This window comes from Oncorhynchus keta, chromosome 9 (genome assembly GCF_023373465.1).
Source record: "Oncorhynchus keta strain PuntledgeMale-10-30-2019 chromosome 9, Oket_V2, whole genome shotgun sequence".
NCBI classification, from domain to species: domain Eukaryota; kingdom Metazoa; phylum Chordata; class Actinopteri; order Salmoniformes; family Salmonidae; genus Oncorhynchus; species Oncorhynchus keta.
This window is the reverse complement of record NC_068429.1, coordinates 19,728,333-19,752,646: the sequence shown is the minus strand read 5'-3', so window position 1 is coordinate 19,752,646 and position 24,314 is coordinate 19,728,333. Positions and strand designations below refer to the sequence as shown.

General features: G+C 44.0%; 1 protein-coding gene across 5 annotated transcripts in view; it reads right to left on the bottom strand.

Moving 5' to 3' along the window:
- Positions 1 to 24,314, bottom strand: part of LOC118373188 (transportin-1) — a 426,516-nt gene that overhangs the window by 353,252 nt on the left and 48,950 nt on the right. For all 5 annotated transcript variants that reach the window (XR_008143021.1, XR_008143023.1, XR_008143022.1 and 2 more), the window contains exons 16-18: positions 7,721 to 7,828; positions 6,639 to 6,797; positions 6,276 to 6,363 (exon numbers count right to left, since the gene is read on the bottom strand). Coding sequence is in view for 1 of the 5 variants with exons in the window: in XM_052525447.1 (XP_052381407.1) it covers positions 6,276 to 6,363; positions 6,639 to 6,797; positions 7,721 to 7,828 (355 nt within the window). In the remaining 4 variants the exon portion in view is untranslated. The remainder of the gene's footprint in view (positions 1 to 6,275; positions 6,364 to 6,638; positions 6,798 to 7,720; positions 7,829 to 24,314) is intronic.

Sequence of the window (24,314 nt, the reverse complement as noted above, 5' to 3'; positions counted from 1 at the left end):
TAGGCTGTGTGTTACTGCCAGTCTGGTGTAAGAGAATCAGGCTGTGTGTTACTGCCAGTCTGGTGTAAGAGAATAGAGTATCAGGCTGTGTGTTACTGTCTGGTGTACTGCCAGTCTGGTGTAAGAGAATAGAGTATCAGGCTGTGTGTTACTGCCAGTCTGGTGTAAGAGAATAGAGTATCAGGCTGTGTGTTACTGCCAGTCTGGTGTAAGAATAGAGTATCAGGCTGTGTTTACTGCCAGTCTGGTGTAGTATCAGGCTGTGTGTTACTGCCAGTCTGGTGTAAGAGAATAGAGTATCAGGCTGTGTGTTACTGCCAGTCTGGTGTAAGAGAATAGAGTAGGCTGTGTGTTACTCAGTCTGTGTGTAAGTAAGTATCAGGCTGTGTGTTACTGCCAGTCTGGTGTAAGAGAATAGAGTATCAGGCTGTGTGTTACTGCCAGTCTGGTGTAAGAGAATAGAGTATCAGGCTGTGTGTTACTGCCAGTCTGGTGTAAGAGAATAGAGTATCAGGCTGTGTGTTACTGTAAGAGAATAGAGTATCAGGCTGTGTGTTACTGCCAGTCTGGTGTAAGAGAATAGAGTATCAGGCTGTGTGTTACTGCCAGTCTGGTGTAAGAGAATAGAGTATCAGGCTGTGTGTTACTGCAGGCAGTCTGGTGTAAGAGAATAGAGTATCAGGCTGTGTGTAACTGCCAGTCTGGTGTAAGAGAATAGAGTATCAGGCTGTGTGTTACTGCCAGTCTGGTGTAAGAGAATAGAGTATCTGCCAGTCTGGTGTAAGAGAATAGAGTATCAGGCTGTGTGTTACTGCCAGTCTGGTGTAAGAGAATAGAGTATCAGGCTGTGTGTTACTGCCAGTCTGGTGTAAGAGAATAGAGTATCAGGCTGTGTGTTACTGCCAGTCTGGTGTAAGAGAATAGAGTATCAGGCTGTGTGTAACTGCCAGTCTGGTGTAAGAGAATAGAGTATCAGGCTGTGTGTAACTGCCAGTCTGGTGTAAGAGAATAGAGTATCAGGCTGTGTGTACTGCCAGTCTGGTGCCAGTCTGGGGTAAGAGTGTAGAGTATCAGGCTGTGTGTTACTGCCAGTCTGGTGTAAGAGAATAGAGTATCAGGCTGTGTGTTACTGCCAGTCTGGTGTAAGAGAATAGAGTATCCAGTCTGGTGTAAGAGAATAGAGTATCAGGCTGTGTGTAACTGCCAGTCTGGTGTAAGAGAATAGAGTATCAGGCTGTGTGTTACTGCCAGTCTGGTGTAAGAGAATAGAGTATCAGGCTGTGTGTTACTGCCAGTCTGGTGTAAGAGAATAGAGTATCAGGCTGTGTGTTACTGCCAGTCTGGTGTAAGAGAGTATCAGGCTGTGTATCAGTCTGTGTAAGAGAATAGACTGCCAGTCTGGTGTAAGAGAATAGAGTATCAGGCTGTGTGTAACTGCCAGTCTGGTGTAAGAGAATAGAGTATAGGCTGTGTGTAACTGCCAGTCTGGTGTATCAGGCTGTGTGTTACTGCCAGTCTGGTGTAAGAGAATAGAGTATCAGGCTGTGTGTAACTGCCAGTCTGGTGTAAGAGAATAGAGTATCAGGCTGTGTGTTACTGCCAGTCTGGTGTAAGAGAATAGAGTATCAGGCTGTGTGTTACTGCCAGTCTGGTGTAAGAGAATAGAGTATCAGGCTGTGTGTAACTGCCAGTCTGGTGTAAGAGAATAGAGTATCAGGCTGTGTGTAACTGCCAGTCTGGTGTAAGAGAATAGAGTATCAGGCTGTGTGTTACTGCCAGTCTGGTGCCAGTCTGGTGTAAGAGAATAGAGTATCAGGCTGTGTGTTACTGCCAGTCTGGTGTAAGAGAATAGAGTATCAGGCTGTGTGTTACTGCCAGTCTGGTGTAAGAGAATAGAGTATCAGGCTGTGTGTTACTGCCAGTCTGGTGTAAGAGAATAGAGTATCAGGCTGTGTGTTACTGCCAGTCTGGTGTAAGAGAATGCTGTGTGTAACTGCCAGTCTGGTGTAAGAGAATAGAGTATCAGGCTGTGTGTTAGTCTGGTGTATCAGGCTGTGTGTTACTGCCAGTCTGGTGTAAGAGAATAGAGTATCAGGCTGTGTGTAACTGCCAGTCTGGTGTAAGAGAATAGAGTATCAGGCTGTGTGTTACTGCCAGTCTGGTGTAAGAGAATAGAGTATCAGGCTGTGTGTACTGCCAGTCTGGTGTAAGAGAATAGAGTATCAGGCTGTGTGTAACTGTAAGAGAATAGAGTATCAGGCTGTGTGTTACTGCCAGTCTGGTGTAAGAGAATAGAGTATCAGGCTGTGTGTAACTGCCAGTCTGGTGTAAGAGAATAGAGTATCAGGCTGTGTGTTACTGCCAGTCTGGTGTAAGAGAATAGAGTATCAGGCTGTGTGTTACTGCCAGTCTGGTGTAAGAGAATAGAGTATCAGGCTGTGTGTTACTGCCAGTCTGGTGTAAGAGAATAGAGTATCAGGCTGTGTGTTACTGCCAGTCTGGTGTAAGAGAATAGAGTATCAGGCTGTGTGTTACTGTAAGAGAGTAGAGTATCAGGCTGTGTGTTACTGCCAGTCTGGTGTAAGAGAATAGAGTATCAGGCTGTGTGTTACTGCCAGTCTGGTGTAAGAGAATAGAGTATCAGGCTGTGTGTAACTGCCAGTCTGGTGTAAGAGAATAGAGTATCAGGCTGTGTGTTACTGCCAGTCTGGTGTAAGAGAATAGAGTATCAGGCTGTGTCTGGTTACTGCCAGTCTGGTGTAAGAGAATAGAGTATCAGGCTGTGTGTAACTGCCAGTCTGCAGGCTGTGTGTAACTGCCAGTCTGGTGTAAGAGAATAGAGTATCAGGCTGTGTGTTACTGCCAGTCTGGTGCCAGTCTGGGGTAAGAGTGTAGAGTATCAGGCTGTGTGTTACTGCCAGTCTGGTGTAAGAGAATAGAGTATCAGGCTGTGTGTTACTGCCAGTCTGGTGTAAGAGAATAGAGTATCAGGCTGTGTGTAACTGCCAGTCTGGTGTAAGAGAATAGAGTATCAGGCTGTGTGTAACTGCCAGTCTGGTGTAAGAGAATAGAGTATCAGGCTGTGTGTTACTGCCAGTCTGGTGTAAGAGAATAGAGTATCAGGCTGTGTGTAACTGCCAGTCTGGTGTAAGAGAATAGAGTATCAGGCTGTGTGTTACTGCCAGTCTGGTGTAAGAGAATAGAGTATCAGGCTGTGTGTTACTGCCAGTCTGTGTGTAACTGCCAGTCTGGTGTAAGAGAATAGAGTATCAGGCTGTGTGTAACTGCCAGTCTGGTGTAAGAGAATAGAGTATCAGGCTGTGTGTTACTGCCAGTCTGGTGCCAGTCTGGGGTAAGAGAGTATCAGGCTGTGTGTAACTGCCAGTCTGGTGTAAGAGAATAGAGTATCAGGCTGTGTGTTACTGCCAGTCTGGTGTAAGAGAATAGAGTATCAGGCTGTGTGTTACTGCCAGTCTGGTGTAAGAGAATAGAGTATCAGGCTGTGTGTAACTGCCAGTCTGGTGTAAGAGAATAGAGTATCAGGCTGTGTGTAACTGCCAGTCTGGTGTAAGAGAATAGAGTATCAGGCTGTGTGTTACTGCCAGTCTGGGGTAAGAGTGTAGAGTATCAGGCTGTGTGTTACTGCCAGTTTGGTGTAAGAGAATAGAGTATCAGGCTGCCAGTCTGGTGTAAGAGAATAGAGTATCAGGCTGTGTGTAACTGCCAGTCTGGTGTAAGGAATAGAGTATCAGGCTGTGTGTAACTGCCAGTCTGGTGTAAGAGAATAGAGTATCAGGCTGTGTCTGCCAGTCTGGTAAGAGAATAGAGTATCAGGCTGTGTGTTACTGCCAGTCTGGTGTAAGAGAATAGAGTATCAGGCTGTGTGTTACTGCCAGTCTGGTGTAAGAGAATAGAGTATCAGGCTGTGTGTAACTGCCAGTCTGGTGTAAGAGAATAGAGTATCAGGCTGTGTGTTACTGCCAGTCTGGTGTAAGAGAATAGAGTATCAGGCTGTGTGTTACTGCCAGTCTGGTGTAAGAGAATAGAGTATCAGGCTGTGTGTTACTGCCAGTCTGGTGTAAGAGAATAGAGTATCAGGCTGTGTGTAACTGCCAGTCTGGTGTAAGAGAATAGAGTATCAGGCTGTGTGTTACTGCCAGTCTGGTGTAAGAGAATAGAGTATCAGGCTGTGTGTTACTGCCAGTCTGGTGTAAGAGAATAGAGTATCAGGCTGTGTGTAACTGCCAGTCTGGTGTAAGAGAATAGAGTATCAGGCTGTGTGTAACTGCCAGTCTGGTGTAAGAGAATAGAGTATCAGGCTGTGTGTTACTGCCAGTCTGGTGCCAGTCTGGGGTAAGAGTGTAGAGTATCAGGCTGTGTGTTACTGCCAGTCTGGTGTAAGAGAATAGAGTATCAGGCTGTGTGTTACTGCCAGTCTGGTGTAAGAGAATAGAGTATCAGGCTGTGTGTTACTGCCAGTCTGGTGTAAGAGAATAGAGTATCAGGCTGTGTGTTACTGCCAGTCTGGTGTAAGAGAATAGAGTATCAGGCTGTGTGTTACTGTAAGAGAGTAGAGTATCAGGCTGTGTGTTACTGCCAGTCTGGTGTAAGAGAATAGAGTATCAGGCTGTGTGTTACTGCCAGTCTGGTGTAAGAGAATAGAGTATCAGGCTGTGTGTAACTGCCAGTCTGGTGTAAGAGAATAGAGTATCAGGCTGTGTGTAACTGCCAGTCTGGTGTAAGAGAATAGAGTATCAGGCTGTGTGTTACTGCCAGTCTGGTGCCAGTCTGGGGTAAGAGTGTAGAGTATCAGGCTGTGTGTTACTGCCAGTTTGGTGTAAGAGATTAGAGTATCAGGCTGTGTGTTACTGCCAGTCTGGTGTAAGAGAATAGAGTATCAGGCTGTGTGTAACTGCCAGTCTGGTGTAAGAGAATAGAGTATCAGGCTGTGTGTAACTGCCAGTCTGGTGTAAGAGAATAGAGTATCAGGCTGTGTGTTACTGCCAGTCTGGTGTAAGAGAATAGAGTATCAGGCTGTGTGTTACTGCCAGTCTGGTGTAAGAGAATAGAGTATCAGGCTGTGTGTTACTGCCAGTCTGGTGTAAGAGAATGAGTATCAGGCTGTGTGTAACTGCCAGTCTGGTGTAAGAGAATAGAGTATCAGGCTGTGTGTTACTGTAAGAGAGTAGAGTATCAGGCTGTGTGTTACTGCCAGTCTGGTGTAAGAGAATAGAGTATCAGGCTGTGTGTTACTGCCAGTCTGGTGTAAGAGAATAGAGTATCAGGCTGTGTGTAACTGCCAGTCTGGTGTAAGAGAATAGAGTATCAGGCTGTGTGTTACTGCCAGTCTGGTGTAAGAGAATAGAGTATCAGGCTGTGTGTTACTGCCAGTCTGGTGTAAGAGAATAGAGTATCAGGCTGTGTGTAACTGCCAGTCTGGTGTAAGCAGGCTGTGTGTTACTGCCAGTCTGGTGCCAGTCTGGGGTAAGAGTGTAGAGTATCAGGCTGTGTGTTACTGCCAGTCTGGTGTAAGAGAATAGAGTATCAGGCTGTGTGTTACTGCCAGTCTGGTGTAAGAGAATAGAGTATCAGGCTGTGTGTAACTGCCAGTCTGGTGTAAGAGAATAGAGTATCAGGCTGTGTGTAACTGCCAGTCTGGTGTAAGAGAATAGAGTATCAGGCTGTGTGTTACTGCCAGTCTGGTGTAAGAGAATAGAGTATCAGGCTGTGTGTTACTGCCAGTCTGGTGTAAGAGAATAGAGTATCAGGCTGTGTGTTACTGCCAGTCTGGTGTAAGAGAATAGAGTATCAGGCTGTGTGTAACTGCCAGTCTGGTGTAAGAGAATAGAGTATCAGGCTGTGTGTAACTGCCAGTCTGGTGTAAGAGAATAGAGTATCAGGCTGTGTGTTACTGCCAGTCTGGTGCCAGTCTGGGGTAAGAGTGTAGAGTATCAGGCTGTGTGTTACTGCCAGTCTGGTGTAAGAGAATAGAGTATCAGGCTGTGTGTTACTGCCAGTCTGGTGTAAGAGAATAGAGTATCAGGCTGTGTGTAACTGCCAGTCTGGTGTAAGAGAATAGAGTATCAGGCTGTGTGTAACTGCCAGTCTGGTGTAAGAGAATAGAGTATCAGGCTGTGTGTTACTGCCAGTCTGGTGCCAGTCTGGGGTAAGAGTGTAGAGTATCAGGCTGTGTGTTACTGCCAGTCTGGTGTAAGAGAATAGAGTATCAGGCTGTGTGTTACTGCCAGTCTGGTGTAAGAGAATAGAGTACGTACCGATGCATGGCTTTACATGCTGGAAACAAGCTTTAGTCAGGTCACCCAGCAGAGCAAAGGAGCTCTGCCGCACCTCCGGCATTTTGTCCTAAGAGAGATAGAGAGGACAGAGAGAGCGATAGGGAGACATAGAGAGAGATAGAGAGGACAGAGAGAGCGATAGGGAGACAGAGAGAGCGAGAGATTAGTCATGACTCACGGACCTGAGAGATTAACTATGTCAGGGTTGGTTGAACTGTAACACTGAGATCACTGGTTGGTTGATTGATCTGTAACACTGCAAGATCACTGGTTGGTTGGTTGATCTGTAACACTGCAAGATCATTGGTTGGTTGGTTGATCTGTAACACTGAGGTTGGTTACCTGCATGCACTGGTACATGAGCGTGAGGATGTTGCTACGGGCAACCAACTGCTCGATGTTGCCGCCCAACCCCTCGGCCAGTCCACTGAGCAGGTCCAAAGCCACAATCATAAAGTCCTTATCAGGAGCCTCGTACTGGTCTGGCTGGGACTGGTGGAGCTGGATGGGGAGAGAGAGGGGAGGGAGACAGGAAAAGGGAGCAGTAAGCAAGGGAGACAGACAATAGAATATATGGTAGAGGAAGAGAGAGAGGGGAGGTAGTGTGACAGAGGGTGATGGAAAGAGGAGAGAGTGTGGATTAGATTTGGGAAAATAGTTATTTGAAATAATTGGATTCCACATTCCGCAAGCACGAAATCCAACCGCGGGAAAGATAATCCCCAAATGTTCTCATACACACACTATCTGTGCCAAAACCCTTCTCTATGGTGTGTTCAGTGCCAACTCACACAGCCAGCTGGCACAAACAATATGATGTTTACAGACAAGAAAGCAAGCACTAAACAAATGCTCCCTCACGCAACAGTGTCTCTCACACCCCCTTGTCCCTCACACAACAGTGTCTCACACCTCCGTGTCCCTCACACAACAGTGTCTTACACCCCCGTCTCCCTCACACAACAGTCTCTCACACTCCCGTGTCCCTCACACAACAGTGTCTCACACCCCCATGTCCCTCACACAACAGTGTCTCACACCCCCGTGTCCCTCACACAACAGTGTCTCACACCACAGTGTCTCACACCCCCTTGTCCCTCACACAACAGTCTCTCACACCCCCGTGTCCCTCATACCCCCGTGTCCCTCACACAACAGTGTGTCACACCCCCGTGTCCCTCACACAAGTGTCTCACACCACAGTGTCTCACACCCCCGTGTCCCTCACACAAGTGTCTCACACCACAGTGTCTCACACCCCCGTGTCCCTCACGCAACAGTGTCTCACACCCCCCCTGTGTCACTCACACACACCCATGACCCTTACACAACAGTGTCTGTCTCACAGATCCCTGTGTCCCTCACGCAACAGTGTCTCACACACCCCCGTGTCCCTCACACAACAATGGACGTGTGTGTCTCACCATGGCCTGAGCGAGGGTCTTCTGCACCAGGTTGACACAGCGCTGGTACACAGGCTCACAGTAGGGCAGGAAACCACTCTGGAGAGATGTGGCTACTGACGACAGGCACTGAGAGATGGGGGGATTCAGAGAAGAGAGAAGGTGATGTGACAAGAGAAAGGATAAAAGAGGAAGAAATAATTTGGGCCTGAAAAGCATGCCCAAATTAACCTGCCTTCTATTCAGGCCCAGAAGATAGGATATGCATATAATTAATAGATTTGGATAGAAAACACTCTAAAGTTTCCAAAAGTGTTAAAATAATATCTGAGTATAACAGAACTGATTTGGCAGGCGAAAACTACTTCCTGAATGGAAGGTTTTCGATTCAATGCCATTACAGTATCCATTGACTTAGGACTCAAATTGCAGTTCCTATGCCTTCCACTAGATGTCAACAGTCTTTAGAAATAGTTTCAGGCTTGTATTCTGAAAAATGAGGGAGTAGGAGCAGTCTGAATGAGTGGACCCTCCCGGGTTACAGAGCTTTTTCATGCGAGCGACCGAGAGAGTGCCTTTCTTCTTCTTTACTCACTTTTCTCCCCAATTTCATGGTATCCAATTGTTAGTAATTACTATCTTGTCTCATCGCTACAACTCCCGTTCGGGCTCGAGAGAGACGAAGGTTGAAAGCCATTCGTCCTCCGATACACAACCCAACCAAGCCGCACTGCTTCTTAACACAGAGCGCCTCCAACCCGGAAACCAGCCGCACCAATGTGTCGGAGGAAACACCGTGCACCTGAACACCTTGGCTAGCACGCACAGCGCCTGGCCCGTCACAGGAGTCGAGTCGCTGGTGCGCGATGAGACAAGGATATCCCTACCGGCCAAACCCTCCCTAACCCGGACGACGCTAGGCCAATTGTGTGTCGCCCCACGGACCTACCGGACACGGCCGGGTGCGACAGAGCCTGGGCTCGAACCCAGAGTCTCTGGTGGCGCAGATAGCGCTGCGATGCAGTGCCCTAGACCACTTCGCCACCCAGGAGGCCGAGAGTGCCTTTCTTGTTTACCTTTTATATTAACGACGTTATTGTCCGGTTGAAATATTATTGATTATTTAGGCTAAAAATAACCTGAGGATTGAATATAAACATAATTTGACATGTTTCTATGGACTTTACGGATGCAATTTGGATTTTTTGTCTGCCTGTTGTGACTTCGTTTGAGCCTGTGGATTACTGAAGAAATCGCGCAAACAAAACAGAGGTTTTCAGATATAAATAGAGACTTTATTGAACAAACAGAACATTTATTGAATAAATGAATGTCTTCTGAGTGCAAACATATGAAGATCATCAAAGGTAAGTGATTCATTTTCTGTATTTCTGACTTGTGTAACTCTTCTACTTGGCTGGTTACTATTTGTAAATGATTTGTCTGCTGGGCTATGTCCTCAAATAATCGTATGGTATGCTTTCGCCGTAAAGCATCTTTGAAATCTGACACCGTAGTTGGATTCACAAGAAATTAATCTTTAAACCTATGTAAATTAGTTGTATCTTTTCTGAATTTTTATAATGAGTATTTCTGTATTTGAATTTGGCGCTCTGCAATCTCACTGGATGTTGGCCAGGAGAGGTTAAAGGTAGTAACTTTTACATTTTAGTAAATTGTTTAACCTTTTGCGTGTAGGGGGCAGTATTTTCGTTTTTGGCTAAAAAAAACGTACCCATTTGAAACGGCCTATTGTTCAGCCCCAGAAACTAGAATATGCATATAATCAGATTAAGATAGAAAACACTCTAAAGTTTCCAAAACTGTATAAATATTGTCTGTGAGTATAACATAACTGATATTGCAGGTGAAAACCCGAGGAAAATCCAATCAGGAAGTGCCTCTTATTTTGAAACCTCTGTTCCTATGCATTCCTATCCTCCATTTAAAGGGATATCAACCAGATTAATTTTTCTATGGCTTCCCTAAGGTGCCAACAGTCGTTAGACATAGTTTCAGGCTTTTATTTAGAAAAATGAGCGTGAAAGATCACATTGCGTAAGTGGATAGGTGGGGGCTCTCAGAGTGAGTTTTGCGCTACAGAGTTTCTCCCGGTGTAACTGAAAAACCTATACACCCGGGTTGATATATTAGCGAATATATTTTTTAAAAACAACCTGAGGATTGATTATAAAAAATGGTTGACATGTTTCTGTGGACATTATGGATATTATTTGGAATATACGTCTGCGTTGTCGTGACCGCTTTTTCCTGTGGATTTCTGAACATAACGCGACAAACAAACAGAGGTATTTTGGGTATAAAAATAATCTGTATGGAACAAAAGGAACATTTGTTGTATAACTGGGAGTCTCGTTTAATTTGATTGCTTTTCTTATTTTCGTGACCTAGTAACTTAATGCTTAGTGTACATAATGTTATGTTTTCGATAAACTTACAAACGCAAGTTTGTAAACAAAATTTTTAAATCTGAGCCAACAGGTGGATTAACAAAAGGCTAAACTGTGTTTTGCAATATTGCACTTGTAATTTCATGAATATTAATATTTTTTTAGTAATATTATTTGACTGTGGCGCTATGCTATTCGGCGGTTGCTGACGAAAATGATCTCGCTAATGGGATGGGTAGCGTCAAGAAGTGAGCATGTTTTTGCTGAAGAGTAGAAAACTACCCTGGACGATTATGTCTTGGTGTGAGAGGACAGTGAGGTCTACCTCTAGTAAAGGGAACCTTATTAGAGGACAGTGAGGCTCACCTCTAGTAAAGGGAACATTATTAGACAGTGAGGCTCACCTCTAGTAAAGGGAACATTATTTGAGGACAGTGAGGCTCACCTCTAGTAAAGGGAACATTATTAGACAGTGAGGCTCACCTCTAGTAAAGGGAACATTATTTGAGGACAGTGAGGCTCACCTCTAGTAAAGGGAACATTTGAGGAACAGTGAGGCTCACCTCTAGTAAAGGGAACATTTGAGAACAGTGAGGCTCACCTCTAGTAAAGGGAACATTTGAGAACAGTGAGGCTCACCTCTAGTAAAGGGAACATTAGAGGACAGTGAGGCTCACCTCTAGTAAAGGGAACATTATTAGACAGTGAGGCTCACCTCTAGTAAAGGGAACATTATTAGACAGTGAGGCTCACCTCTAGTAAAGGGAACATTATTAGAGGACAGTGAGGCTCACCTCTAGTAAAGGGAACATTATTAGAGGACAGTGAGGCTCACCTCTAGTAAAGGGAACATTATTAGACAGTGAGGCTCACCTCTAGTAAAGGGAACATTATTAGAGGACAGTGAGGCTCACCTCTAGTAAAGGGAACATTATTAGACAGTGAGGCTCACCTCTAGTAAAGGGAACATTATTAGACAGTGAGGCCCACCTCTAGTAAAGGGAACATTATTAGACAGTGAGGCCCACCTCTAGTAAAGGGAACATTATTTTAGGACAGTGAGGCTCACCTCTAGTAAAGGGAACATTATTTGAGGACAGTGAGGCTCACCTCTAGTAAAGGGAACATTATTAGACAGTGAGGCTCACCTCTAGTAAAGGGAACATTATTAGACAGTGAGGCTCACCTCTAGTAAAGGGAACATTATTAGACAGTGAGGCTCACCTCTAGTAAAGGGAACATTATTAGACAGTGAGGCTCACCTCTAGTAAAGGGAACATTATATTAGAGAACAGTGAGGCTCACCTCTAGTAAAGGGAACATTATATTAGAGAACAGTGAGGCTCACCTCTAGTAAAGGGAACATTATTAGACAGTGAGGCCCAACTCTAGTAAAGGGAACATTATTAGAGGACAGTGAGGCTCACCTCTAGCAAAGGGAACATTATTAGAGGACAGTGAGGCTCACCTCTAGTAAAGGGAACATTATTAGACAGTGAGGCTCACCTCTAGTAAAGGGAACATTATTAGAGGACAGTGAGGCTCACCTCTAGTAAAGGGAACATTATTAGACAGTGAGGCTCACCTCTAGTAGAGGGAAGCATTATATTAGAGAACAGTGAGGCTCACCTCTAGTAAAGGGAACATTATTAGACAGTGAGGCCCAACTCTAGTAAAGGGAACATTATTAGACAGTGAGGCTCACCTCTAGTAAAGGGAACATTATTAGAGGACAGTGAGGCTCACCTCTAGTAAAGGGAACATTATTAGACAGTGAGGCTCACCTCTAGTAAAGGGAACATTATTAGACAGTGAGGCTCACCTCTAGTAAAGGGAACATTATATTAGAGAACAGTGAGGCTCACCTCTAGTAAAGGGAACATTATTAGACAGTGAGGCTCACCTCCAGTAAAGGGAACATTATTAGACAGTGAGGCCCAACTCTAGTAAAGGGAACATTATTAGACAGTGAGGCTCACCTCTAGTAAAGGGAACATTATTAGAGGACAGTGAGGCTCACCTCTAGTAAAGGGAACATTATTAGACAGTGAGGCTCACCTCTAGTAAAGGGAACATTATTTGAGGACAGTGAGGCTCACCTCTAGTAAAGGGAACATTATTAGACAGTGAGGCTCACCTCTAGTAGAGGGAAGCATTATATTAGAGAACAGTGAGGCTCACCTCCAGTAAAGGGAACATTATTAGACAGTGAGGCCCAACTCTAGTAAAGGGAACATTATTAGACAGTGAGGCTCACCTCTAGTAAAGGGAACATTATTAGAGGACAGTGAGGCTCACCTCTAGTAAAGGGAACATTATTAGACAGTGAGGCTCACCTCTAGTAAAGGGAACATTATTAGAGGACAGTGAGGCTCACCTCTAGTAAAGGGAACATTATTAGACAGTGAGGCTCACCTCTAGTAAAGGGAACATTATTAGACAGTGAGGCTCACCTCTAGTAAAGGGAACATTATTAGAGGACAGTGAGGCTCACCTCTAGTAAAGGGAACATTATTAGACAGTGAGGCTCACCTCTAGTAAAGGGAACATTATTAGACAGTGAGGCTCACCTCTAGTAAAGGGAACATTATTAGACAGTGAGGCTCACCTCTAGTAAAGGGAACATTATTAGACAGTGAGGCTCACCTCTAGTAAAGGGAACATTATTAGACAGTGAGGCTCACCTCTAGTAAAGGGAACATTATTAGAGGACAGTGAGGCTCACCTCTAGTAAAGGGAACATTATTAGAGGACAGTGAGGCTCACCTCTAGTAAAGGGAACATTATTAGAGGACAGTGAGGCTCACCTCTAGTAAAGGGAACATTATTAGAGGACAGTGAGGCTCACCTCTAGTAAAGGGAACATTATTAGAGGACAGTGAGGCTCACCTCTAGTAAAGGGAACATTATTAGAGGACAGTGAGGCTCACCTCTAGTAAAGGGAACATTATTAGAGGACAGTGAGGCTCACCTCTAGTAAAGGGAACATTATTAGAGGACAGTGAGGCTCACCTCTAGTAAAGGGAACATTATTAGAGGACAGTGAGGCTCACCTCTAGTAAAGGGAACATTATTAGAGGACAGTGAGGCTCACCTCTAGTAAAGGGAACATTATTAGAGGACAGTGAGGCTCACCTCTAGTAAAGGGAACATTATTAGAGGACAGTGAGGCTCACCTCTAGTAAAGGGAACATTATTAGAGGACAGTGAGGCTCACCTCTAGTAAAGGGAACATTATTAGAGGACAGTGAGGCTCACCTCTAGTAAAGGGAACATTATTAGAGGACAGTGAGGCTCACCTCTAGTAAAGGGAACATTATTAGAGGACAGTGAGGCTCACCTCTAGTAAAGGGAACATTATTAGAGGACAGTGAGGCTCACCTCTAGTAAAGGGAACATTATTAGAGGACAGTGAGGCTCACCTCTAGTAAAGGGAACATTATTAGAGGACAGTGAGGCTCACCTCTAGTAAAGGGAACATTATTAGAGGACAGTGAGGCTCACCTCTAGTAAAGGGAACATTATTAGAGGACAGTGAGGCTCACCTCTAGTAAAGGGAACATTATTTGAGGACAGTGAGGCTCACCTCTAGTAAAGGGAACATTATTAGACAGTGAGGCTCACCTCTAGTAAAGGGAACATTATTAGACAGTGAGGCTCACCTCTAGTAAAGGGAACATTATTTGAGGACAGTGAGGCTCACCTCTAGTAAAGGGAACATTAGAGGACAGTGAGGCTCACCTCTAGTAAAGGGAACATTATTAGACAGTGAGGCTCACCTCTAGTAAAGGGAACATTATTAGACAGTGAGGCTCACCTCTAGTAAAGGGAACATTATTAGACAGTGAGGCTCACCTCTAGTAAAGGGAACATTATTAGACAGTGAGGCTCACCTCTAGTAAAGGGAACATTATTAGAGGACAGTGAGGCTCACCTCTAGTAAAGGGAACATTATTAGAGGACAGTGAGGCTCACCTCTAGTAAAGGGAACATTATTAGAGGACAGTGAGGCTCACCTCTAGTAAAGGGAACATTATTAGAGGACAGTGAGGCTCACCTCTAGTAAAGGGAACATTATTAGAGGACAGTGAGGCTCACCTCTAGTAAAGGAACATTATTAGAGGACAGTGAGGCTCACCTCTAGTAAAGGGAACATTATTAGAGGACAGTGAGGCTCACCTCTAGTAAAGGGAACATTATTAGAGGACAGTGAGGCTCACCTCTAGTAAAGGGAACATTATTAGAGGACAGTGAGGCTCACCTCTAGTAAAGGGAACATTATTAGAGGACAGTGAGGCTCACCTCTAGTAAAGGGAACATTATTAGAGGACAGTGAGGCTCACCTCTAGTAAAGGGAACATTATTAGAGGACAGTGAGGCTCACCTCTAGTAAAGGGAACATTATTAGAGGACAGTGAGGCTCACCTCTAGTAAAGGGAACATTATTAGAGGACAGTGAGGCTCACCTCTAGTAAAGGGAACATTATTAGAGGACAGTGAGGCTCACCTCTAGTAAAGGGAACATTATTAGAGGACAGTGAGGCTCACCTCTAGTAAAGGGAACATTATTTGAGGACAGTGAGGCTCACCTCTAGTAAAGGGAACATTATTAGACAGTGAGGCTCACCTCTAGTAAAGGGAACATTATTAGACAGTGAGGCTCACCTCTAGTAAAGGGAACATTATTTGAGGACAGTGAGGCTCACCTCTAGTAAAGGGAACATTAGAGGACAGTGAGGCTCACCTCTAGTAAAGGGAACATTATTAGACAGTGAGGCTCACCTCTAGTAAAGGGAACATTATTAGACAGTGAGGCTCACCTCTAGTAAAGGGAACATTATTAGACAGTGAGGCTCACCTCTAGTAAAGGGAACATTATTAGACAGTGAGGCTCACCTCTAGTAAAGGGAACATTATTAGACAGTGAGGCTCACCTCTAGTAAAGGGAACATTATTAGACAGTGAGGCTCACCTCTAGTAAAGGGAACATTATTAGAGGACAGTGAGGCTCACCTCTAGTAAAGGGAACATTATTAGAGGACAGTGAGGCTCACCTCTAGTAAAGGGAACATTAGAGGACAGTGAGGCTCACCTCTAGTAAAGGGAACATTATTAGACAGTGAGGCTCACCTCTAGTAAAGGGAACATTATTAGACAGTGAGGCCCACCTCTAGTAAAGGGAACATTATTTTAGGACAGTGAGGCTCACCTCTAGTAAAGGGAACCTTAATAGAGGACAGTGAGGCTCACCTCTAGTAAAGGGAACATTATTAGACAGTGAGGCTCAACTCTAGTAAAGGGAACATTATTTGAGGACAGTGAGGCTCACCTCTAGTAAAGGGAACATGATTTGAGTACAGTGAGGCTCACCTCTAGTAAAGGGAACATTATTAGACAGTGAGGCTCACCTCTAGTAAAGGGAACATTATTAGACAGTGAGGCTCACCTCTAGTAAAGGGAACATTATTAGAGGACAGTGAGGCTCACCTCTAGTAAAGGGAACATTATTAGAGGACAGTGAGGCTCACCTCTAGTAAAGGGAACATTATTTGAGGACAGTGAGGCTCACCTCTAGTAAAGGGAACATTATTAGACAGTGAGGCTCACCTCTAGTAAAGGGAACATTATTTGAGGACAGTGAGGCTCACCTCTAGTAAAGGGAACATTATTAGACAGTGAGGCTCACCTCTAGTAAAGGGAACATTATTAGACAGTGAGGCTCACCTCTAGTAAAGGGAACATTATATTAGAGAACAGTGAGGCTCACCTCTAGTAAAGGGAACATTATATTAGAGAACAGTGAGGCTCACCTCTAGTAAAGGGAACATTATATTAGAGAACAGTGAGGCTCACCTCTAGTAAAGGGAACATTATTAGACAGTGAGGCTCACCTCTAGTAGAGGCAGCATTATATTAGAGAACAGTGAGGCTCACCTCTAGTAAAGGGAACATTATTAGACAGTGAGGCCCAACTCTAGTAAAGGGAACATTATTAGACAGTGAGGCTCACCTCTAGTAAAGGGAACATTATTAGAGGACAGTGAGGCTCACCTCTAGTAAAGGGAACATTATTAGACAGTGAGGCTCACCTCTAGTAAAGGGAACATTATTAGAGGACAGTGAGGCTCACCTCTAGTAAAGGGAACATTAGAGGACAGTGAGGCTCACCTCTAGTAAAGGGAACATTATTAGACAGTGAGGCTCACCTCTAGTAAAGGGAACATTATTAGAGGACAGTGAGGCTCACCTCTAGTAAAGGAACATTATTAGACAGTGAGGCTCACCTCTAGTAGAGGCAGCATTATATTAGAGAACAGTGAGGCTCACCTCTAGTAAAGGGAACATTATTAGACAGTGAGGCCCAACTCTAGTAAAGGGAACATTATTAGACAGTGAGGCTCACCTCTAGTAAAGGGAACATTATTAGAGGACAGTGAGGCTCACCTCTAGTAAAGGGAACATTATTAGACAGTGAGGCTCACCTCTAGTAAAGGGAACATTATTAGAGGACAGTGAGGCTCACCTCTAGTAAAGGGAACATTAGAGGACAGTGAGGCTCACCTCTAGTAAAGGGAACATTATTAGACAGTGAGGCTCACCTCTAGTAAAGGGAACATTATTAGAGGACAGTGAGGCTCACCTCTAGTAAAGGGAACATTATTAGAGGACAGTGAGGCTCACCTCTAGTAAAGGGAACATTATTAGAGGACAGTGAGGCTCACCTCTAGTAAAGGGAACATTATTAGAGGACAGTGAGGCTCACCTCTAGTAAAGGGAACATTATTAGAGGACAGTGAGGCTCACCTCTAGTAAAGGGAACATTATTAGAGGACAGTGAGGCTCACCTCTAGTAAAGGGAACATTATTAGAGGACAGTGAGGCTCACCTCTAGTAAAGGGAACATTATTAGAGGACAGTGAGGCTCACCTCTAGTAAAGGGAACATTATTAGAGGACAGTGAGGCTCACCTCTAGTAAAGGGAACATTATTTGAGGACAGTGAGGCTCACCTCTAGTAAAGGGAACATTATTAGACAGTGAGGCTCACCTCTAGTAAAGGGAACATTATTTGAGGACAGTGAGGCTCACCTCTAGTAAAGGGAACATTATTAGACAGTGAGGCTCACCTCTAGTAAAGGGAACATTATTAGACAGTGAGGCTCACCTCTAGTAAAGGGAACATTATATTAGAGAACAGTGAGGCTCACCTCTAGTAAAGGGAACATTATTAGACAGTGAGGCCCAACTCTAGTAAAAGGAACATTATTAGACAGTGAGGCTCACCTCCAGTAAAGGGAACATTATTAGACAGTGAGGCCCAACTCTAGTAAAGGGAACATTATTAGACAGTGAGGCTCACCTGTAGTAAAGGGAACATTATTAGACAGTGAGGCTCACCTCTAGTAAAGGGAACATTATTTGAGGACCACCTCTAGTAAAGGGAACATTATTTGAGGACAGTGAGGCTCACCTCTAGTAAAGGGAACATTATTAGACAGTGAGGCTCACCTCTAGTAAAGGGAACATTATTTGAGGACAGTGAGGCTCACCTCTAGTAAAGGGAACATCATTTGAGGACAGTGAGGCTCACCTCTAGTAAAGGGAACATTAGAGGACAGTGAGGCTCACCTCTAGTAAAGGGAACATTATTTGAGGACAGTGAGGCTCACCTCTAGTAAAGGGAACATTAGAGGACAGTGAGGCTCACCTCTAGTAAAGGGAACATTATTAGACAGTGAGGCTCACCTCTAGTAAAGGGAACATTATTAGAGGACAGTGAGGCTCACCTCTAGTAAAGGGAACATTATTAGACAGTGAGGCTCACCTCTAGTAGAGGCAACATTATATTAGAGAACAGTGAGGCTCACCTCTAGTAAAGGGAACATTATTAGACAGTGAGGCCCAACTCTAGTAAAGGGAACATTATTAGACAGTGAGGCTCACCTCTAGTAAAGGGAACATTATTAGAGGACAGTGAGGCTCACCTCTAGTAAAGGGAACATTATTAGACAGTGAGGCTCACCTCTAGTAAAGGGAACATTATTAGAGGACAGTGAGGCTCACCTCTAGTAAAGGGAACATTAGAGGACAGTGAGGCTCACCTCTAGTAAAGGAACATTATTAGACAGTGAGGCTCACCTCTAGTAAAGGGAACATTATTAGAGGACAGTGAGGCTCACCTCTAGTAAAGGGAACATTATTAGAGGACAGTGAGGCTCACCTCTAGTAAAGGGAACATTATTAGAGGACAGTGAGGCTCACCTCTAGTAAAGGGAACATTATTAGAGGACAGTGAGGCTCACCTCTAGTAAAGGGAACATTATTAGAGGACAGTGAGGCTCACCTCTAGTAAAGGAACATTATTAGAGGACAGTGAGGCTCACCTCTAGTAAAGGGAACATTATTAGAGGACAGTGAGGCTCACCTCTAGTAAAGGAACATTATTAGAGGACAGTGAGGCTCACCTCTAGTAAAGGGAACATTATTAGAGGACAGTCAGGCTCACCTCTAGTAAAGGGAACATTATTTGAGGACAGTGAGGCTCACCTCTAGTAAAGGGAACATTATTAGACAGTGAGGCTCACCTCTAGTAAAGGGAACATTATTTGAGGACAGTGAGGCTCACCTCTAGTAAAGGGAACATTATTAGACAGTGAGGCTCACCTCTAGTAAAGGGAACATTATTAGACAGTGAGGCTCACCTCTAGTAAAGGGAACATTATATTAGAGAACAGTGAGGCTCACCTCTAGTAAAGGGAACATTATTAGACAGTGAGGCCCAACTCTAGTAAAGGGAACATTATTAGACAGTGAGGCTCACCTCCAGTAAAGGGAACATTATTAGACAGTGAGGCCCAACTCTAGTAAAGGGAACATTATTAGACAGTGAGGCTCACCTCTAGTAAAGGGAACATTATTAGACAGTGAGGCTCACCTCTAGTAAAGGCTCACCTCTAGTAAAGGGAACATTATTTGAGGACAGTGAGGCTCACCTCTAGTAAAGGGAACATTATTAGACAGTGAGGCTCACCTCTAGTAAAGGAACATTATTTGAGGACAGTGAGGCTCACCTCTAGTAAAGGGAACATCATTTGAGGACAGTGAGGCTCACCTCTAGTAAAGGGAACATTAGAGGACAGTGAGGCTCACCTCTAGTAAAGGGAACATTATTAGACAGTGAGGCTCACCTCTAGTAAAGGGAACATTATTAGACAGTGAGGCTCACCTCTAGTAAAGGGAACATTATTAGACAGTGAGGCTCACCTCTAGTAAAGGGAACATTATTAGACAGTGAGGCTCACCTCTAGTAAGGGGAACATTATTAGACAGTGAGGCTCACCTCTAGTAAAGGGAACATTATTAGAGGACAGTGAGGCTCACCTCTAGTAAAGGGAACATTAGAGGACAGTGAGGCTCACCTCTAGTAAAGGGAACATTATTAGAGGACAGTGAAGCTCACCTCTAGTAAAGGGAACATTAGAGGACAGTGAGGCTCACCTCTAGTAAAGGGAACATTATTAGACAGTGAGGCTCACCTCTAGTAAAGGGAACATTATTAGACAGTGAGGCTCACCTCTAGTAAAGGGAACATTATTTTAGAACAGTGAGGCTCACCTCTAGTAAAGGGAACCTTAATAGAGGACAGTGAGGCTCACCTCTAGTAAAGGGAACATTATTAGACAGTGAGGCTCAACTCTAGTAAAGGGAACATTATTTGAGGACAGTGAGGCTCACCTCTAGTAAAGGGAACATGATTTGAGGACAGTGAGGCTCACCTCTAGTAAAGGGAACATTATTAGACAGTGAGGCTCACCTCTAGTAAAGGGAACATTATTAGACAGTGAGGCTCACCTCTAGTAAAGGGAACATTATTAGACAGTGAGGCTCACCTCTAGTAAAGGGAACATTATTAGACAGTGAGGCTCACCTCTAGTAAAGGGAACATTATTAGAGGACAGTGAGGCTCACCTCTAGTAAAGGGAACATTATTTGAGGACAGTGAGGCTCACCTCTAGTAAAGGGAACATTATTTGAGGACAGTGAGGCTCACCTCTAGTAAAGGGAACATTATTAGACAGTGAGGCTCACCTCTAGTAAAGGGAACATTATTAGACAGTGAGGCTCACCTCTAGTAAAGGGAACATTATTTAGAGAACAGTGAGGCTCACCTCTAGTAAAGGGAACATTATTTAGAGAACAGTGAGGCTCACCTCTAGTAAAGGCAGAACATTATTAGAGAACAGTGAGGCTCACCTCTAGTAAAGGGAACATTATATTAGAGAACAGTGAGGCTCACCTCTAGTAAAGGGAACATTATTTAGAGACAGTGAGGCTCACCTCTAGTAAAGGCAGCATTATTTAGAGAACAGTGAGGCTCACCTCTAGTAAAGGGAACATTATTAGACAGTGAGGCCCAACTCTAGTAAAGGGAACATTATTAGACAGTGAGGCTCACCTCTAGTAAAGGGAACATTATTAGAGGACAGTGAGGCTCACCTCTAGTAAAGGGAACATTAGAGGACAGTGAGGCTCACCTCTAGTAAAGGGAACATTATTAGACAGTGAGGCTCACCTCTAGTAAAGGGAACATTATTAGGACAGTGAGGCTCACCTCTAGTAAAGGGAACATTATTAGACAGTGAGGCTCACCTCTAGTAAAGGGAACATTATTAGACAGTGAGGCTCACCTCTAGTAAAGGCAGCATTATTTAGAGGACAGTGAGGCTCACCTCTAGTAAAGGAACATTATTAGAGGACAGTGAGGCTCACCTCTAGTAAAGGGAACATTATATTAGAGACAGTGAGGCTCACCTCTAGTAAAGGGAACATTATATTAGAGACAGTGAGGCTCACCTCTAGTAAAGGCAACATTATATTAGAGAACAGTGAGGCTCACCTCTAGTAAAGGAACATTATTAGACAGTGAGGCTCAACTCTAGTAAAGGGAACATTATTAGACAGTGAGGCTCACCTCTAGTAAAGGGAACATTATTAGAGGACAGTGAGGCTCACCTCTAGTAAAGGGAACATTATTAGACAGTGAGGCTCACCTCTAGTAAAGGGAACATTATTAGACAGTGAGGCTCACCTCTAGTAAAGGAACATTATTTAGACAGTGAGGCTCACCTCTAGTAAAGGGAACATTATATTAGAGAACAGTGAGGCTCACCTCTAGTAAAGGGAACATTATTAGACAGTGAGGCTCACCTCTAGTAAAGGCAGCATTATATTAGAGAACAGTGAGCCTCACCTCTAGTAAAGGGAACATTATTAGACAGTGAGGCCCAACTCTAGTAAAGGGAACATTATTAGAGGACAGTGAGGCTCACCTCTAGTAAAGGGAACATTATTAGACAGTGAGGCTCACCTCTAGTAAAGGGAACATTATTAGACAGTGAGGCTCACCTCTAGTAAAGGGAACATTATTAGAGGACAGTGAGGCTCACCTCTAGTAAAGGGAACCTTATTAGAGAACAAGGTGAGGCTCACCTCTAGTAAAGGGAACATTATATTAGAGGACAGTGAGGCTCACCTCTAGTAAAGGGAACATTATTAGGACAGTGAGGCTCACCTCTAGTAAAGGAACATTATTTAGAGAACAGTGAGGCTCACCTCTAGTAAAGGGAACATTATATTAGAGAACAGTGAGGCTCACCTCTAGTAAAGGGAACATTATTAGACAGTGAGGCTCACCTCTAGTAAAGGCAGCATTATTAGAGAACAGTGAGGCTCACCTCTAGTAAAGGGAACATTATTAGACAGTGAGGCTCAACTCTAGTAAAGGGAACATTATTAGACAGTGAGGCTCACCTCTAGTAAAGGGAACATTATTAGAGGACAGTGAGGCTCACCTCTAGTAAAGGGAACATTATTAGACAGTGAGGCTCACCTCTAGTAAAGGGAACATTATATTAGAGAACAGTGAGGCTCACCTCTAGTAAAGGGAACATTATTTAGAGAACAGTGAGGCTCACCTCTAGTAAAGGGAACATTATTAGACAGTGAGGCTCACCTCTAGTAAAGGGAACATTATATTAGAGAACAGTGAGGCTCACCTCTAGTAAAGGGAACATTATTAGACAGTGAGGCTCACCTCTAGTAAAGGGAACATTATTAGACAGTGAGGCTCACCTCTAGTAAAGGGAACATTATTAGAGGACAGTGAGGCTCACCTCTAGTAAAGGGAACATTATTAGGACAGTGAGGCTCACCTCTAGTAAAGGGAACATTATTAGAGGACAGTGAGGCTCACCTCTAGTAAAGGGAACATTATTAGAGGACAGTGAGGCTCACCTCTAGTAAAGGGAACATTATTAGAGGACAGTGAGGCTCACCTCTAGTAAAGGGAACATTATTAGAGGACAGTGAGGCTCACCTCTAGTAAAGGAACATTATTAGAGGACAGTGAGGCTCACCTCTAGTAAAGGGAACATTATTAGACAGTGAGGCTCACCTCTAGTAAAGGCAGCATTATATTAGAGAACAGTGAGGCTCACCTCTAGTAAAGGGAACATTATTAGACAGTGAGGCTCACCTCTAGTAAAGGGAACATTATTAGACAGTGAGGCTCACCTCTAGTAAAGGGAACATTATTAGAGGACAGTGAGGCTCACCTCTAGTAAAGGGAACATTAGAGGACAGTGAGGCTCACCTCTAGTAAAGGGAACATTATTAGAGGACAGTGAGGCTCACCTCTAGTAAAGGGAACATTATTAGAGGACAGTGAGGCTCACCTCTAGTAAAGGGAACATTATTAGAGGACAGTGAGGCTCACCTCTAGTAAAGGGAACATTATTAGAGGACAGTGAGGCTCACCTCTAGTAAAGGGAACATTATTAGAGGACAGTGAGGCTCACCTCTAGTAAAGGGAACATTATTAGAGGACAGTGAGGCTCACCTCTAGTAAAGGGAACATTATTAGAGGACAGTGAGGCTCACCTCTAGTAAAGGGAACATTATTAGAGGACAGTGAGGCTCACCTCTAGTAAAGGGAACATTATTAGAGGACAGTGAGGCTCACCTCTAGTAAAGGGAACATTATTAGAGGACAGTGAGGCTCACCTCTAGTAAAGGGAACATTATTAGAGGACAGTGAGGCTCACCTCTAGTAAAGGGAACATTATTTGAGGACAGTGAGGCTCACCTCTAGTAAAGGAACATTATTAGACAGTGAGGCTCACCTCTAGTAAAGGGAACATTATTTGAGGACAGTGAGGCTCACCTCTAGTAAAGGGAACATTATTAGAGGACAGTGAGGCTCACCTCTAGTAAAGGAACATTATTAGACAGTGAGGCTCACCTCTAGTAAAGGGAACATTATTAGACAGTGAGGCTCACCTCTAGTAAAGGGAACATTATTAGACAGTGAGGCTCACCTCTAGTAAAGGAACATTATTTGAGGACAGTGAGGCTCACCTCTAGTAAAGGGAACATTATTTGAGACAGTGAGGCTCACCTCTAGTAAAGGGAACATTATTAGACAGTGAGGCTCACCTCTAGTAAAGGGAACATTATTAGACAGTGAGGCTCACCTCTAGTAAAGGGAACATTATTAGACAGTGAGGCTCACCTCTAGTAAAGGGAACATTATTAGACAGTGAGGCTCACCTCTAGTAAAGGGAACATTATTAGACAGTGAGGCTCACCTCTAGTAAAGGGAACATTATTAGACAGTGAGGCTCACCTCTAGTAAAGGAACATTATATTAGAGAACAGTGAGGCTCACCTCTAGTAAAGGCACATTATATTAGAGAACAGTGAGGCTCACCTCTAGTAAAGGGAACATTATATTAGAGAACAGTGAGGCTCACCTCTAGTAAAGGAACATTATATTAGAGAACAGTGAGGCTCACCTCTAGTAAAGGCAACATTATATTAGAGAACAGTGAGGCTCACCCAACTCTAGTAAAGGGAACATTATTAGACAGTGAGGCTCACCTCTAGTAAAGGGAACATTATTAGAGGACAGTGAGGCTCACCTCTAGTAAAGGGAACATTTAGACAGTGAGGCTCACCTCTAGTAAAGGAACATTATTAGACAGTGAGGCTCACCTCTAGTAAAGGGAACATTATTAGAGAACAGTGAGGCTCACCTCTAGTAAAGGGAACATTATATTAGAGGACAGTGAGGCTCACCTCTAGTAAAGGGAACATTATTAGACAGTGAGGCTCACCTCTAGTAAAGGCAACATTATATTAGAGACA